The 15,789-nt window shown below is 49.6% G+C and overlaps 4 protein-coding genes across 4 annotated transcripts; 2 read left to right on the top strand and 2 right to left on the bottom strand.

Annotated features, from left to right (window-relative positions):
- Window positions 1-2,059: 2,059 nt before the first annotated feature.
- LOC127774261 (uncharacterized) lies at window positions 2,060-8,658 on the bottom strand. The gene is made up of 4 exons (XM_052300507.1): window positions 7,508-8,658; window positions 7,273-7,334; window positions 4,560-5,046; window positions 2,060-3,623 (listed from the first exon to the last, which is right to left on the bottom strand). The coding sequence occupies exons 1-4, from the start codon at window positions 8,656-8,658 to the stop codon at window positions 2,060-2,062; spliced, it is 3,264 nt and encodes a 1,087-aa protein (XP_052156467.1).
- On the top strand, window positions 4,529-5,740 carry LOC127772830 (uncharacterized). The gene has a single exon (XM_052298811.1). It carries the CDS (start codon window positions 4,550-4,552, stop codon window positions 5,738-5,740), a length of 1,191 nt encoding a protein of 396 aa, XP_052154771.1. The 5' UTR covers window positions 4,529-4,549.
- A 1,514-nt stretch (window positions 8,659-10,172) lies between the features above and the next one.
- On the bottom strand, window positions 10,173-11,366 carry LOC127772826 (uncharacterized). Its single transcript, XM_052298808.1, has one exon. The coding sequence runs from the start codon at window positions 11,364-11,366 to the stop codon at window positions 10,173-10,175; it is 1,194 nt and encodes a 397-aa protein (XP_052154768.1).
- Window positions 11,367-13,541: 2,175 nt separating this feature from the next.
- On the top strand, window positions 13,542-14,900 carry LOC127772825 (uncharacterized). The gene has a single exon (XM_052298807.1). The coding sequence runs from the start codon at window positions 13,542-13,544 to the stop codon at window positions 14,898-14,900; it is 1,359 nt and encodes a 452-aa protein (XP_052154767.1).
- Window positions 14,901-15,789: the final 889 nt, after the last annotated feature.

Here is a 15,789-nt window from a genome sequence, read left to right as displayed (position 1 = left end):
AACTGGCGGTCGAAAATACAGTAAAGGCTTCGTTTTTCTAGTCCAATTACCCTGTTCTGCTATTGCTAGAATTGTGACCTTAATGGCCTATAAATTCTATTCGCGATAGCACTCGTAATTCCATCTAATAACAATTTCGTACCCTTAGAAAACAATTTCGTACCCTTCAAAAACAATTTCATACCAAATAGGCAGATCCGCAGATGCTACAAGTTCAGGAAAATGGATGACGAATGCAGATTGCAGATAAACAATGTTTGGAGGGACGTCTCTCCCTCCAAATCTCAGCGTTCCCGGATAAACATCCTCTTCGTGTCTCAACATTTACTCTCATTCCCCCCTTTCTTTAGAGCAGAAAACCATCTGATTACTAGTGAACAGGTTAACATGGTGCTTGTCAAAAGGCTGTACTACTGAAAATTGCTGAGCACTTCAGATTAGTAACTAATAACCATATCTTGACCGTTTAGCCGGTTCATCTGCTACTGAAATATACTCAATATTCTACACCATGCACATAATAGGGGAAAATCAGGGCAGAATAAATTAAGTGTTATCAATAGTAGTCCTACAGAAGAAGAAACAACACAGGACGAATTATTTACTGTACGTTTAAACTTTTTTGTCACCTTTCAACCGATCAGACAATAACGAGTATGAAGAAAGAAAAGATAAATCATGTGCATCTTTCACAGCTAGCTGAAAAGCCTGAAAATAATGTGCAGTGTTATCTCATCTAAGTTTAAATAAACCGAGAGATTGACATGCCAGATTATGAAAATGCGAAGAATACTATAAATCAGTTATGATACTATGTAGCAGCAACTAGAATCCTGCTTAGATCGTCAGAAGAGATGCAGTAGCTTATCCGGTTACCCCAGCCCCATCTTGGACAGTCAACAAGTAACTGAAAGATCCCCGCAAAGAAAAAAAAAACAAGTAACTGAAAGCAGACAGTATTCAGTTGCTTGTTGATTCACAGTCATTCTTAAATCCATTTGATGTAGAGCATACTGCATACTTAATTCTTACTGCTAATTAAGCACATTATGCACTAATGCAATCCAAGTCATGGCTTATGGGTCTTGTGATCTCGTAGGCTTATCGGACTAACCGGTCCAGATGCTTAACAGTCCGATTCTAACCGAATTAACACTGGTAATCAAGCGACCAACCACGAACCATCTCATGAACAATTGACCAACTATTAGACAAATGGTGCTACAAGTTCAGAAAAATGAATATGCAGAGAAACATCTCTCCGTGAATCTAACAAATTTACCACTCATTATGCGCTGTTTGCAGAGCACAATATCTTCTAATCAATCCTTAGTTTGTACAAATTGTCCTCTAATCAGTACTAGTGAACATATTAACAAAAGCCTGTTATCTCTAAATGATTTTGGCGACCAAGAAGCCCTCTGCTACTAAATTGTACTCAACATTCTACATCATGCACACAATCTAGGAATAAATCGTGGCACAGAAAGTAAATTCAGCACCTTCAGTAGTAGAAATCTATAGAAGAACAAATGACATTCAGACGATCATACAACATCGCATGATGAAAGAAAACATAAACGACCTGCATCTTTCACATCTAGCTGAAAGCCTGAAACTGATCAGTTAACAAACTGAAATCAGGCTTCAGAGAAGAAATTCAGCTACATTACAAATCCATTTCATGCAAAGTATTCTTCTATCAAGAAAATTAAGCACGGATAATTGAGCACATTCTCTCATTGCATTATTATTAACTGCATAAACAATGATGCATAGATGCAATCCAAGTACTGAAAGCCAAAACGTTGCTGCATTCATGCAAATCATCAGACCAGAGATCACATCACATGCATTTGCGTTCATGCAAGTCTGACTCAGGAAGGAGAATTATACTGATTGATCAAGAATTATCACATCGGATCTCGATTCGAAACAACAACTACTGACTGATCAGGAAGACTACATCATCCACCCAAACAAGAGGAGAAGGACATCTCGAACAAATCAACAGCGAATCATACCTGTACCAGGACGATCAAAACTAACATGAGCAATCTCAGGGGAGAAGCCACCCCGGCGGTGAGTAGTCCGACGGGCCTTGCTCCGGCAAGAACTTGTCCACACGCGGAACCCCCGCCGCACCCGCCGACGGTAGCCACTTGCCGGTGTCTCTGCAGGGGTATTTCCCCGCGACGGCGCGAGAAGCGAACACAGTCGACTCGCGGTAGAGCCTCCCGTCATCCAGGAAGTAGACGCCCTCGCCGAACTCGTCGCCCGGATAGTCACCCGCGTCGTACGATCTGGAGCAGCCTCGCGCGACGAACAGCATCCGCCCACCCAGCGACTCCAGCTCCTTCCAGCCGTGCAGGGCCTTGTTCCGCTTCCTCGGCGGCGGCTGCACCATCTCGAACACCTTGAACGCCGATGTCGTCGGCGGCGCGGCAAGAGGAGCAGGAACGCGCCTGACCACCATGAGGAGATTGCCGCGGGACTCCACCAGGTAGCGAGCAACGACGTCTCCGCCATAATCGCGCCGGCCACGCCAGAAGCGAAGAATCACCCTGGGCGCCATCTTCATGTTGCCGTCGCCGTCTTCATGGAAATCCCGTGCTGTGAAAACATGGAGGTCTTCTTCTGCGGTGAGGAAAAGGAAGGCTCCCTTGTGGTGTATGACATCCTCCAGAGCTGGCTCGTCGATGGCACTAGGGCCATGCCCCATCGCCGCAACCTGATCCGGGGAAGCATTTGCTGACTGCACGCGCCAGAATGCGTGAGTGCGTCGAGCAGCCTGGAAGGGCCAGTAGGTGATGATGGCGGCGGCGACGCAATCCTCGTCCTCCGGTGGCGAAGAGAGCGTCGCGGCGAGCATGATCACACCAATGTTAGGGACAGGGCCGTCTGGCCGCCCCAATTCAGCAGCCGTCTTGTCCGGGCGGACAAAAAAGGGGAGGTTGAAGCGCAGCTGATGATCGCGGAGGCTGAGGAGCGTGTTGCGGCAGGTCTCGCCGAGGAAGAGCCAGCCGCCGTCGTAGGCGCCGAAGCAGCGCGCGGCGCGCGCGCCGTCCGGGACGCCGAGGCCGTGCCCGCCGCAGCCGCGGAGGGCGCACGAGAAGGAAGGGCCGTCGGCGCGCGGGACGAGGATCCACGGGAGCGGGCGGAGATGCGGCGCGTGCTGCAGCGGCTTGACGGCGACGCGCCAGTCGTGGCAGACGCGGGCCATGGTGCGGCGGTCGACGAGGCACGTGAGGCGGTTGTGGACGAGGCGGAGGGCTTCCGCCATGAAGTCGCGCGCGGGCGCCGCCGCGTCCATGGGAGAGGAGGAGGCGGAGGCGGAGTCGGGGGCGAGGCGTGGCGGTGGCGGTGGCGGTGGCGGTGGCGGTGGCGAGGGTTGGGCGGCGGCGGAGGAGGTGGAACGCGACGAGGACGCTTCGTCGTTGTGCGCCATGTTTGAACTTGGCTTCTGGAAGCAGGGGAAAGTTTGGGTAGTTTGGTTTGGAAGAAGATGCAGAGAAGGCCAGCCTTTTGCCAACCGAGCAAGAAATTGGGCCCAATTTATAGTGCCGGTTTTCTTAGGCCTGAAGTTTGGATCGCTGCTCTTTGCTGAGCATTTCTTCTTGGGCCTAAAGTTTGGATGTACATGGTGCAGAAACAAATGGGAGCAGGGAAGGTTAACCCTTTTTTTTGTTGTTGTTGAGAAAAGGCATTCAGGCAGGTTAACAGTTCAGATGGACGGATGGTTATTAATCCTACCGGTAAAAAGAAAAAAGTTATTGGTCCAATGTGGTCATCATCTTTAGTAACATAGGCACACATGTTTTCTGTAGGCGATATGGTAATCTTTTCATTAGTGCAGAACTGAAGGATGCTCAGTTCACAGCTCGTCCTTTACAGAGAGAAGAGGATGAGGAAATGTTGATAAACACACAGGATGCTTATCTCTGCATTCCTTGTTCACTTTTCTGAACTTGTGCATCAGTCTGATGGTACAATAAAAACACTACTCTCTCTATTTCAGATTATGAGATATTTTGACTTTAGTCAAAATTAATTGTTTTAAGTTTAATTAAATTTATAGATAAATATAGTAATATTTATAATACTAGATTAGTTTCATCAAATCAATAATTGAGTATATTTTCATAATAAATTTGTCTTGGGTTGAAAATGTTACCATTTTTTTTACAAACTTGGTCAAATTTAAAACAGTTTGATTTTGATCAAAGTCAAATTGACTTATAACCTGAAACGGAGGGAGTCAAATCGACTTATAAGTTATAACCTCAAACGAACTCCCAGTTTGAGTTTTAAATTCCCGGAGGGTCACTTATGAAAAAAAAAAAGTAAAGCCTTAATACATTTTAGCCCATTTATTATCCGCCTCATGATTTGGGGCCCAAGAAAGCTGGCCCTATAAATGAGGCCCAGTCCCCCCTCCCCCTTCCAATCCAAGCACGTCTCCTCCTGCTTCCAGAAGCAGAGGAATCCATCGGTTCCTCCATTCCTCCTCCTCGCCTCGCCACCGGCAAGCCGCGCCTCCGCCTCTCCAATGGACTCGCCATGGCGCGACCTCGACGCCGACGTGCTCGGCCTCATCCTCAAGCGTCTCCCGTGCCTCGTCGACCGGCGGCGCATGGCCCGAGTCTGCCGCAACTGGCGCGTCGCCGTCAAGCCTGAGCAGCCGCGGCCGGGGACGAGGCCGCTCCCATCGATCCTCGTCCCGCGCGCCGACGGGCATTCCTTCGCGTGCGCCCTCGCCGGCTGCGCCACCCACGCCTTCCGCCCCCCGCTCCCGGCCGACGCACGCACCGCGCGTTACTTCGGCGCCTACGACGGTGGCTGGGTCTTCGTCGCCATCTACCGCACCATGGACTACGCGCTCTTCAGCCTCCGCACCGACGAGCGGTTCCCCCTCGCTGACATCGACATGCTCACGGACATATTGGCCGCGACCCTCTCTTCGCCACCGGACGACGAACACTGCCTCGCTGCCGCCATCATCAACACCAGCTTCAGCTTGATGGACGATCCACGCGTTCATGTGTTCTGGCGCATGGAGCATCAAGTTGAGGAGAAGGCGACTGCTGTTGAGTTCGTCACCACGTCAGTTCTGGAGGATGTCATACACCACAAGAAAGCCTTCCATTTCCTCACAAGAGAAGAAAACCTCCATGTTTTTCCTGTAGCGGGCTTCCACGAAGACGACGACGGCAATCTGGAGATACCGCCCATGGTGGTTCGCCGCTTCTCGCGTGGTGGGCGAGATTACGGCGGAGCCATCGCTGTTCGTTACCTGGTGGAGTCCGGCGAGAATCTCCTCATGGTCGTCAGGCTCCTTCCTCATCCTCCCCTCTTTCCGCCGACGACATGGGCGTTCAAGGTGTTCGAGATGGTGGAGACGCCCATCAACAACGACGGGGCATCATACGCCTGGAAGGAGCTGGAATCGCTGGGTGGGCGGATGCTGTTCGTCGCGCGAGGCTGCTCCAGATCGTACGACGCGGACAAGTATCCGGGCGCCGAGTTCAACGAGGGCGTCTACTTCCTGGATGACGGGAGACTCTACGATGAGGCGTTCCAAATCCTGAATCCCTTTGCCCAGTTCCCCTGCAGCGACAACGGCAAGTGGCTGCCGCCGGCGGCGGCGGCGGCAGCGGAGGCGGTTACCGGCCACGTGGACAAGCTCTTGCCGGAGCAAGGCCTGTCGATGTACACGTCGCCGGTTTGGATTCTGCCGTGAGACTGCCATGTTCTTAGTTAGATTGTCTGATGACTTGTTGTCGTGCTGATATGGTTTATTGATTTGTCCAGTTAGTGCAATCGATGATGTGTTCTCGAGATCCATGTGTGCTTGCAATTGCTTGATCCATCATAACATCTCTTCAGTACTCTCTGCTATTTTCACCATGCTAGACTAATGCAGAAATTGTTGGTTCTCATGACTCAGATTGCATTAATTAGTGCATCATTATATTGCAACGAACAATGATTCAGTGTGGGGGATCCTGTTCATGCCAATTTTTCAATTTTTCAGGCTAATCCTCCTCTTCCCTCGCCGAAAGTCGCTTAATCAGCATGGCATCTACCGTGACAGTTATGCTCAATCAGCTTGATTCATGTCGAATTTCCCATGGACCAATAACTTGAGACCCGTGTTATTTTAATTTTCCAGAGTCTGTGAGTTCTTATGACTTTTTGTTTATTGAGTTCCAGACTGAACAGTAAAGAATCTGCAAGTGATGCATCAAAGTCGTAGTGAACTGCCAAAATTTTCTCGTGGTTAATGCTGGTGATTAACCAACCAACCATCTAAATTGTACCAACAATTTCTTACCATCAATCACAAGATCCTGCATGCAAATTCAGAAAAATGAACGGGCAATGCAGAGATAATCATCCTCCTCTCCGCGTGTCAACTTTTTCTCTCATTTGATCCACTCTTCTGTAGAGCAGGGAGGGCAGAAGAACATCATCATCTGATCAGTAGTTCAGTACTAGTCAACAGATTACCATGACGCCTAACATCAGGCTGTGTTACTGAAGTAATGCCTAAATGCTGATAACTTTGGATTAATAACCATCTGTAAACTGTTTAACCATTCTTCTGCTACTAAAACATACACAACGTTCTACCTTATGCACAGAATAAAGGAATACATTGTGGTGCAGTAAATAAATTCAGTAGAATCAATAGTACTCCACTAAGATTCAGACGATTATACAACAACAGAACCGAGCAACTAGTATCAAGAACAAACAGGTAAACTATCGGCATCTTTCACAGCTAGCTGAAACCGATGTGTATCAGTAATTTGGTAAACTTAACATGCTACATTATGAGTTAGGAAAATATGTAGCAGCCATCGAAAATTCTGCTAAAATCCACTGAAGAGTGGCACTACCTCAGCCCATCCTGGACTGTCAGCAAGCAACTGAAATTCAGCTAACTTATGAACAAGTGAATAGTTAATTCAGTTAGGAACATGTGTAGCAGCCATTGAAAATTCAGCCAAGTCCATCTTGCACTGTCAGCAAGCAACTGAAAGCAGGCTGCAGAAGCAAATTCAGCTTCACTGTAAAATACATTTGATGCAAAACATGCTTCTATCCTGAAAAATAAGCACTGAAAATTACACATTGCAATCTTACCGACTAATGAAATCCAAGCCAAGAATGGCAACCATTGTAATTCATGTAAAATTCATCAGATCACATATTCATGCTGAGTTGAATATACTGCATTCATTATTCATGTAATTCTGACTTGCATACTCTTTCTGATAGAAGAGGAGAATTTACCAAGTACAAGCTCCACTGCTCCAACATTGTAGCAGCTGTACCAATCCACGATTATGACATCAAATCTGGACTGAAACTACACTAATCGATCGCAGCAAGAGGAGACGGGACAGAGTACAACGGCTGCAAGCTAAACCACATCTCGGGGGATCGAATCGACAGCAAGCAAAAACCTGTAGCTCGACGGCAATCTCAGGGGAGAAGCCACGCCGGCGGCGAGTAGCTCGACGGGGCTTGCTCCGGCAAGAACTCGACCACTCGGGGATTCGCCTCCGCCGCTGGCAACCACTTGCCGGTGTCTCTGCAGGGATACTCCCGGAAATCGGGCTCACCGAGCATCAACTCCTCGTCGTAGAGTCTCCCGTCATCCAGGAAGTAGACGCCCTCGCTGAACTCGGAGCCCGGATTGTTGTTCGCGTCGTACGATCTGGAGCAGCCTCGCGCGACGAACAGCATCCGCCCACCCAGCGATTCCAGCTCGTTCCAGGCGTATGGTGCCTCGTCGTTGTTGATGGGAGTCCCCAGCGGCGGCTCCACCATCTCGAACACCTTGAACGCCGACGTCCTCGGCGGCAATTGGGGAGGATGGGGAACGAGCCTGACGACCATGAGGAGATTCTCGCCGGACTCCACCAGGTAGCGAACAGCGTTGTTTTGGCCGTAATCTCGCCCGCCACGCGAGAAGCGATGAACCTCCACGGGCGGTATCTCCAGATTGCCCTCGTCGTCTTCGCGGAAGCCCGCTACCGGAAAAACATGGAGGTTTTCTTCTCTCGTGAGGAAATGGAAGGCGTCGTCGTGGTGTACGACATCCTCCAGAGCGTGGCCGCTGATGACCTTTGCAGGTTTCGCCGCCTTCTCCGGCGCAGCCGCAGATTGACGCCGCATGGGCCAGAACGCGTGAGTGCGTAGATCGTCAATCAGGAAGGAGAGGTTGATGGCGGCGGCGAGGCAGCGTTCGTCGTCCGGCGGCGAGGAGAGGGTGGCGGCCACCACGGCCATGCCGATGTCGGGGATGTGGAGCCGGTCGCCGTCGCGGAGGCTGAGGAGCGCGTAGCCCACGGTGTGGCCGAAGGCGACGAACGCCCAGCCGCCGTCGTAGGCGCCGAAGTATAGCGCGGCGCGCGCGTCGTCCTTGAGCGGGTGGGCGAAGCCGTGGGTGGCGCAGCAGCTGGCGAGGGCGCACGCGAAGGACGGGCCGTCCGCGCGCGGCACGAAGATCGACGGGAGCTTGCTGCGCTGCCTCTCCGCGACGGCGAGGTGCCAGCTGTGGCAGACCCGGCCCATGCGGCGGCGGTCGACGAGGCACGGCAGGCGGCTGTGGATGAGGCGGATCACGTCGTGGTGGAGCGACTCCATTGGAGAGGAAGCGAAGCGAGGTGAGGCGAGGCGATCGATTGCGACGATGTGGCTGCGTGGGGTTGATTGCTCTGTTTCTCGAAGCGGGAGGTGGGAGATGGGTGGCTTTGGTTTGGAAGAGGCAGGGGGTTGGGCTGGGGAACGAAGCTATCAGACTGGGCATTATTTATTGGGCCAGTTTTCGTGGGCCCCACGGTTTTACTTTTTCACTGGGCCAATAGGGCCAGCCTGCTCGATATTTCAAAACCCATATTCCAATGTACTCGTATAATAATCTCTCAAATTCAACACGCATTTTTTCGGAGTAAAACGAAACAGAAATACTGAAATAGGGTGACCATTGCTATTCTGCATCAACCGGGTGAACAAAAATTATTCAGAATCAAAATTTCAAAACTCAAGCAGGGAGATGGGTGTCAATGTGTCATTCTCGGCAAAAGCATTGCTTGGCATTTTACCATATAGGTACTGAGAAAGGGGAAACAACCGTCTGAAGAACTTTTTTTTAGTGGTACCACTACCATCAGACTATGCTACAATTTCAGAATGACCAAATGAGCAACCAATTTTTCCTGTAGAGCAGATGACCAAATGAGCAGAACATCCTCTGTTCAGTAGCAGTGAACTGATTAATGAAACAGTTATCAACATACATGTATCTGTGTGGTACTATACTGATAGTACCACTGAATTTGTTTTTCCCGTGCCACGATCTATTCCTACAGAAGAACAAATAACACAAGGTAGATTATTTACTACCCCTATGCAACTGATCATAAAGCAACTGAAAATCCGTTTGATCCGAAGCACTGCTGCAAATATGCAATCTAAGCCATTAACACCAACCATTTTCTGGACAGCAACTGAAATCATGAAGTGAAGTATTGAAGAGATGTTATGGCAGATCAAACAATTGCAAGTACACTGCACACATGGACGAAACATCACAGACTGAAGTAACCGGACAATCAACAACTGTCATATCTGAAGTTCAGAACTGGCTCAAAGAAAAAAGTTGCTATGAAACAACTAGTATGAAGAAAGAGAAGAGAAACAATCTGCATGTTTCCCAGCAGCAATTTGAGAAGCCCATTAAAAATTCAGCTAACTTATGGAAAAGTGAATAGATAATAAAGTTATGAAATGTGTGGGAGCCATTGAAAATTCAGCTAACTCCATCTTGGACTGCCAGCAAGCAACTGAAAGCAGGGTGCAGAAGCAAATTCAGCTTCACTGTAAAATCCATTTGATGCAAAACATGCTTCTATCAGGAAAAATAAGCACTGAAAATTACACATTCCATTACTATTGACTGCAATATCATTGCTGCATACATGTAATTCATCAGACCACACTGCATTTCTGCTACAAAAGGAGAATTTACTAGGTAGCTCCAGCATAGTAGCAACTGTACCAACCGACAATTATCACACCAATCTTGACGGAAACATCAAACTGTTGACTGAAACTACACTATAGCACATTTCAGAAAGGTGAAACTAACATGAGCACTCTCAGGGGAGAAGCCAAGCCAGCGGTGAGTAGTTCAACGGGCCTTGCTCCGGCAAGAACTTGTCCATGCTGCTACCCGCCGCCGCCGCCGCCGCCGCCGCCGTCCACTTGCCGTTGTCTCTGCAGGGGTATTCTGGGGAACCGGGAGCCAAGAACGATAACCCCTCACGGTAGAGTCTCCCATCATCCAAGAAGTAGACGCCCTCGTTGAACTCAGCGTCCGGGTAGTTGTTCTTGCTGTACGATCTGGAGCAGCCTCGCGCGACGAACAGCATCAGCCCACCCAGCGATTCCAGCTCCTTCCAAGCGAATGCGGGCTCCTCGTCGTGGATGGGAGTCCCCGTCGGTGGCTCCACCATCTCAAACACCTTGAACGCCGACGTCCTCGTCGGCAAGAGAAGAGGATCGGTGACGAGCCTGACGACCATGAGGAGATTCCCGCCGGACTCCACGAGGTAGCGAACAGCGACGGCTCCGCCGTAATCTCGCTCGCCACGCGAGAAGCGATGAACCTCCACGGGCGGTATCTCAAGATTGCCGTTGACGTCTTCGTGGAAGCCCGCTACAGGAAAAACATGGAGGTTTTCTTCTCTTGTGAGGAATTTGAAGGCTTTGTTGTGGTGTATGACATCCTCCAGAACTGACGTGGTGACGAACTCAGCAGGATCATGAGTCGCCTCCTCCGCAACTCGATGCCTCAGGATCCCGAATGCATGGATTCGAGGATTGTCCATCATGCAGGAATGGCTGATGGCGGCGGCGACGCAGCGTTCGTCGCCCGGTGGCGAAGAGAGGGTCGCGGCCACCATGCCCATGCTCATGTCGGGGACGTGGAATCGCGTGCCGTTGCGGAGGCTGAGTAGCGCGTACTCCAGAATTCGGCCGAAGGCGACGAAGACCCAGCCACCGTCGTAGGCGCCGAAGTAGCGCGCGGCGCGTGCGTCGGCCGGGAGCGGGTGGCCGAAGCCGTGGGTGGCGCAGCCGGCGAGGGCGCACGCGAAGGAAGGCCCGTCGGCGCGCGGGACGAGGATCGACGGGAGCGGCCTCGTCCCCGGCGGCGGCTGCGGCTGCGGCTTGACGGCGACGCGCCAGTTGTGGCAGACTCGGGCCATGCGGCGGCGGTCGACGAGGCACGGGAGGCGCTTGTGGACGAGGCGGAGGACGTCGGCGTTGAGGTTGAACCATGGCGCGTCCATTGGAGAGGGCGAGAGGCGGAGGCGCGGCTTGCCGGTGGCGAGGTGTGTGTGGGATTGATTCCTCTGCTTCTGGAAGCGGGTGGAGATGACGGCTTCGTTTGGAAGAAGAAGGTGGGTGGGCCAGCACGCGATCAGTTTGGACCTCTTTTATAGGGCTAGCTTTCTTGGGCCCCAAGTGTATCTCCCTCGTGAGGCAGATTAATGGGCTCAAATGTATAATGGGCCTCATTTATTCTCTATGGGCTTTTAGATGGCCTTTTAAGTAGCCCACGAGGCCATGAACGCCCAATGCGAGAAGGATCAGACGATCAGTATCATGTCCTCCTACTGATGTGTGCAATTTTTCCTACTCTGAATCAGCCTCGTCTAAGATAATTCCTAATCAAAATTTTCAAAACTAAAACAGGGGAGTGCGGTTGTGACGCCAACTCGTCATGCCTAGTGTTTTGAGGTCGGATGGGTGCCATCATGCCATGTCTAGTGTTTTGTGTAGCACTTTTTTAACGAACCGGCACTTTTGTGTAGCATTGAAAGTAAACATATTGAATGATGGTGAAATAAGAAACTATGCCAAGTAAAACATAAAAAAGACTCCTAACTAAATACAAAGTAATTATACTGGTAGGAGAAAGTAATTTTCTTTATTTGGAAGTAATCACTATAAATGTTTTGGAAAGAGTAATTTAGCGTCATATAGAAAATAACTCTTTAGGTATTTAAAGTAATTACACACTTGGAAGAAAGTAATTTTTTTATAAAAAGAATAGAAGTAACTTTTTATGGTGTTAGATGTAAGTACACTTCTAGAGGAAAGTAAAGCTGATAAGATAGAATTACTTTTTATGGGATTAGAAAAAACTTTGAAGAAATAGAAGTAGCTTTTAACATTACTAGAGTAACTATATTGCTAGAAAAAAAAAAGGTAAGTCTGGAGGAATAGAAGTTACTCTTCACGGTATTAGAAGTAACTTAGTGCTAGAGGAAAGTAACTCTAAAAACAAAATAAAAGCAAATCTTTACCCCACGTTACTAGAAATAACTATATTGCTATAAGAAAGTAACTTTTTATGATATTTAAAGTAACTACACTGCTATAAGAGCTAAGAACAAGAATAAAATTTTAAAATAATTTAAATATATTAAATATTGGACTTGTTTTGTCACATATTTTGAGTAGACTACAATAGGTCAAACGGATGTTAAAAATAATATATCTCTACTATTATAAAAATTAAAGATGTTTTTGCCGGTATTTTGGTAAGTCATCCGTATTTGAGTCGGTTTATAAGTTCGTTCTATTTTGGAAATACATATCCATGTTTGAGTCGGATTTTAAGTTTGTTTGCTTTTGAAAATACAAAAGAAGTCATATAAGAAATTTCTTTTAAAAAATCGCATGCTAACTTTAGAGGAAAGTTGGACTCCTAATTGCAGCTCATGATTTTTTAAAAAAATATCCAAGCGAATTAACACGGTGAATTTCATCCATGTAAATCGTATAACAATAATAACATTAAAATAGCATCCACCCGTTGCAACGCACGGACTTTTTTTTCTAGTAATTTAAAAGATATAAGTGGAGAAGAACAGCAAATTAATAGTTATGAATTTAATATGTAGCATCGACTTAAATGAATCCTGAGAAGAGAAGCAACTGAAACCAATCTCAAGAAGCAATTCATCGATCTTCACTGCAAATTGGTTTTGATGCAATGCAATGCATTCTTTTAACAGAAAAAATGCTAAGTAATGTTGAGTAAACACATCCCAGAAAATGCATTACTACTACAATATGATGATCCACTAATGCAATCGAAGACATGAACACCAACCACCATGAGGCTGGCCTTCTCTGACTCTGCCTCTTCTTCCAAACCAAGCCACTCTGTGTCTCTTCTCTTCCCCTGCTTCCACAAGCCAAGTTCAAACATGGCGCACACGATTCTGCACCATGTACATCCAAACTTTACGTTCTTAAGAAAAAAACATTTAGGCCCAATAAGAAACGCTCAGCAAAGAGCAGCGATCCAAACTTCAGGCCCAAGAAAACCGGCACTATAAATTGGGCCCAACCACTTTCTCGGCTGGCAAAAGGCTCGGCCTTCTCTGCTTCTTCTTCCAAACCAAGCCACTCTGTTCCCCTCTTCCCCTGCTTCCAGAAGCCAAAGTTCAAACATGGCGCACAACGACGAAGCGTCCTCGTCGCGTTCCACCTCCTCCTCCGCCGCGCAACCCTCTCCACCGCCACCGCCACCGCCACGCCTCGCCCCCGCCTCCGCCTCTCCCATGGACGCGGCGGCGCCCGCGCGCGACTTCATGGCGGAAGCCCTCCGCCTCGTCCACAACCGCCTCACGTGCCTCGTCGACCGCCGCACCATGGCCCGCGTCTGCCACGCCTGGCGCGTCGCCGTCGAGCCGCTGCAGCACGCGCCGCATCGCCCCCCGCTCCCGTGGATCCTCGTCCCGCGCGCCGACGGCCCTTCCTTCTCGTGCGCCCTCGGCTGCGGCGGGCACGGCCTCGGCGTCCCGGTCGACGCGCGCGCCGCGCGCTGCTTCGGCGCCTACGACGGCGGCTGGCTCTTCCTCGCCTTCCGCGAGACCTTCCGCCACAACCTCCTCAACCTCCGCGACGTTCAGCTGCGCCTCCGCCTCCCCTTCTTTGTCCGCCAGGACATGACGGCTGCTGAATTGGGGCGGTCTGTCCCTTACATTGGTATGGTCATGCTCGCCGCGACCCTCTCTTCGCCACCGGAGGACGAGGATTGCGTCGGCGCCGCCATCATCACCTACGGGCCCTACGAGGCTGGTCGACGCACTCACGCATTCTGGCGCGTGCAGTCAGCGAAGGCTTTCCCGGATCAGGCTGCGGCGATGGGTCATGGCCCCGATGCCATCGACGAGCCAGCTCTGGAGGATGTCATACACCACAAGGGGGCCTTCCTTTTCCTCACCACTGAAGAAGACCTCCATGTTTTCGCAGTACGGGATTTCCACGAAGACGGCAACGGCAACATGAAGATGGCGCCCAGGGCGATTCGTCGCTCCTCGCGCGGTGGGTGCGATTATGGCGGAGACATCGTTGTTCGCTACCTGGTGGAGTCCCGCGGCAATCTCCTCATGGTGGTCAGGCGCGTTCCTGATCGTCTTTACGCGCCGCCGAGGACATCCGCGTTCAAGGTGTTCGAGATGGTGGATCCGCCGTCGGGAACGCCCATCGAGGCCCAGTACGCGTGGAAGGAGCTGGAATCGCTGGGTGGGCGGATGCTGTTCGTCGCGCGAGGATGCTCCAGATCGTACGACGCGGGCGACTATCAGGGCGATGAGTTCGGCGAGGGCGTCTACTTCCTGGATGACGGGAGGCTCTACCGCGAGTCGGCAGTGTTCACGGCTCGGCGGCGGCGACGGCGATATCCCTGCAGAGACACCGGCAAGTGGCTACCGGCGGCGGATGCGGCGGGGGTTCCGCGTGTGGACAAGTTCTTGCCGGAGCAAGGCCCGTCGGACTACTCACCGCCGGGGTGGCTTCTCCCCTGAGATTGCTCATGTTAGTTTTGATCGTCCTGGTACAGGTATGATTCGCTGTTGATTTGATCCTCCGACATGTGGTTTAGCTTGCAGCCGTTGTACTCTGTCCCGTCCCGTCTACTCTTGCTGCGATGGATTAGTGTAGTTTCAGTCAACAGTTGCAGTTCCAGTCTAGATTTGATGTCATAATCATGGATTGGTAGTTGCTATGATGCTGGAGAAATTCTCCTTTTGTAGCAGAAAATGTTTTCAAGTCAGAACTACATGAATCGTGAACGCAGTATGAAACTATGAATTTGTGTGATCTGATGCTGCAGTGAATCAAGAACGCAATATGCTTCCAATGGTTGCCGTTCGTCATGACTTGGATTGCATTAGTACATCGTTATGCTGCAGTCAATAACAATGCAATGTGTCACTTGCAGTGGCTAGTTTTCCTGATAGAAGTATGTTTTGCATCAAACGGTTTTGCAGTGAATCTGAATTGCTTCTGCGTCCTGTTTTGAGTTTCTTGCTGACAGTCCAAGATGAACTGAGGTAGGCTAGTGCCACTCTTCAGAGGATCTGTTCCTATGTTATGTGCATAATGTAAAATGTGGAGTATATTTCTTCAGTCAAGAGGTATTTCTTCAGATCCTAAGTTATCAGCATTTCTTCAGTAACACAGATGATAGGCAGCGTGTTAATCTGATCACTAGTACTGATCAGATGATGTTATACTATCAGCATTTCTTCGGTAACACAGCCTGATGGCTGATGGTAGGTTGGTAGGCATCATATCTGTTAATCTGTACGGGTAGTTTTACCATCATATCTGTGTTACTAAAGATGATGATCACATTGGACCAATAAATCTCTCCTTTTCTTTTTGCTCTCTTTTTTATTTTTGGCCGGGAGG

Source organism: Oryza glaberrima, chromosome 5 (genome assembly GCF_000147395.1).
Source record: "Oryza glaberrima chromosome 5, OglaRS2, whole genome shotgun sequence".
In the NCBI taxonomy this organism is placed as follows: domain Eukaryota; kingdom Viridiplantae; phylum Streptophyta; class Magnoliopsida; order Poales; family Poaceae; genus Oryza; species Oryza glaberrima.
This window is presented reverse-complemented; position numbering and strand designations above follow the sequence as displayed.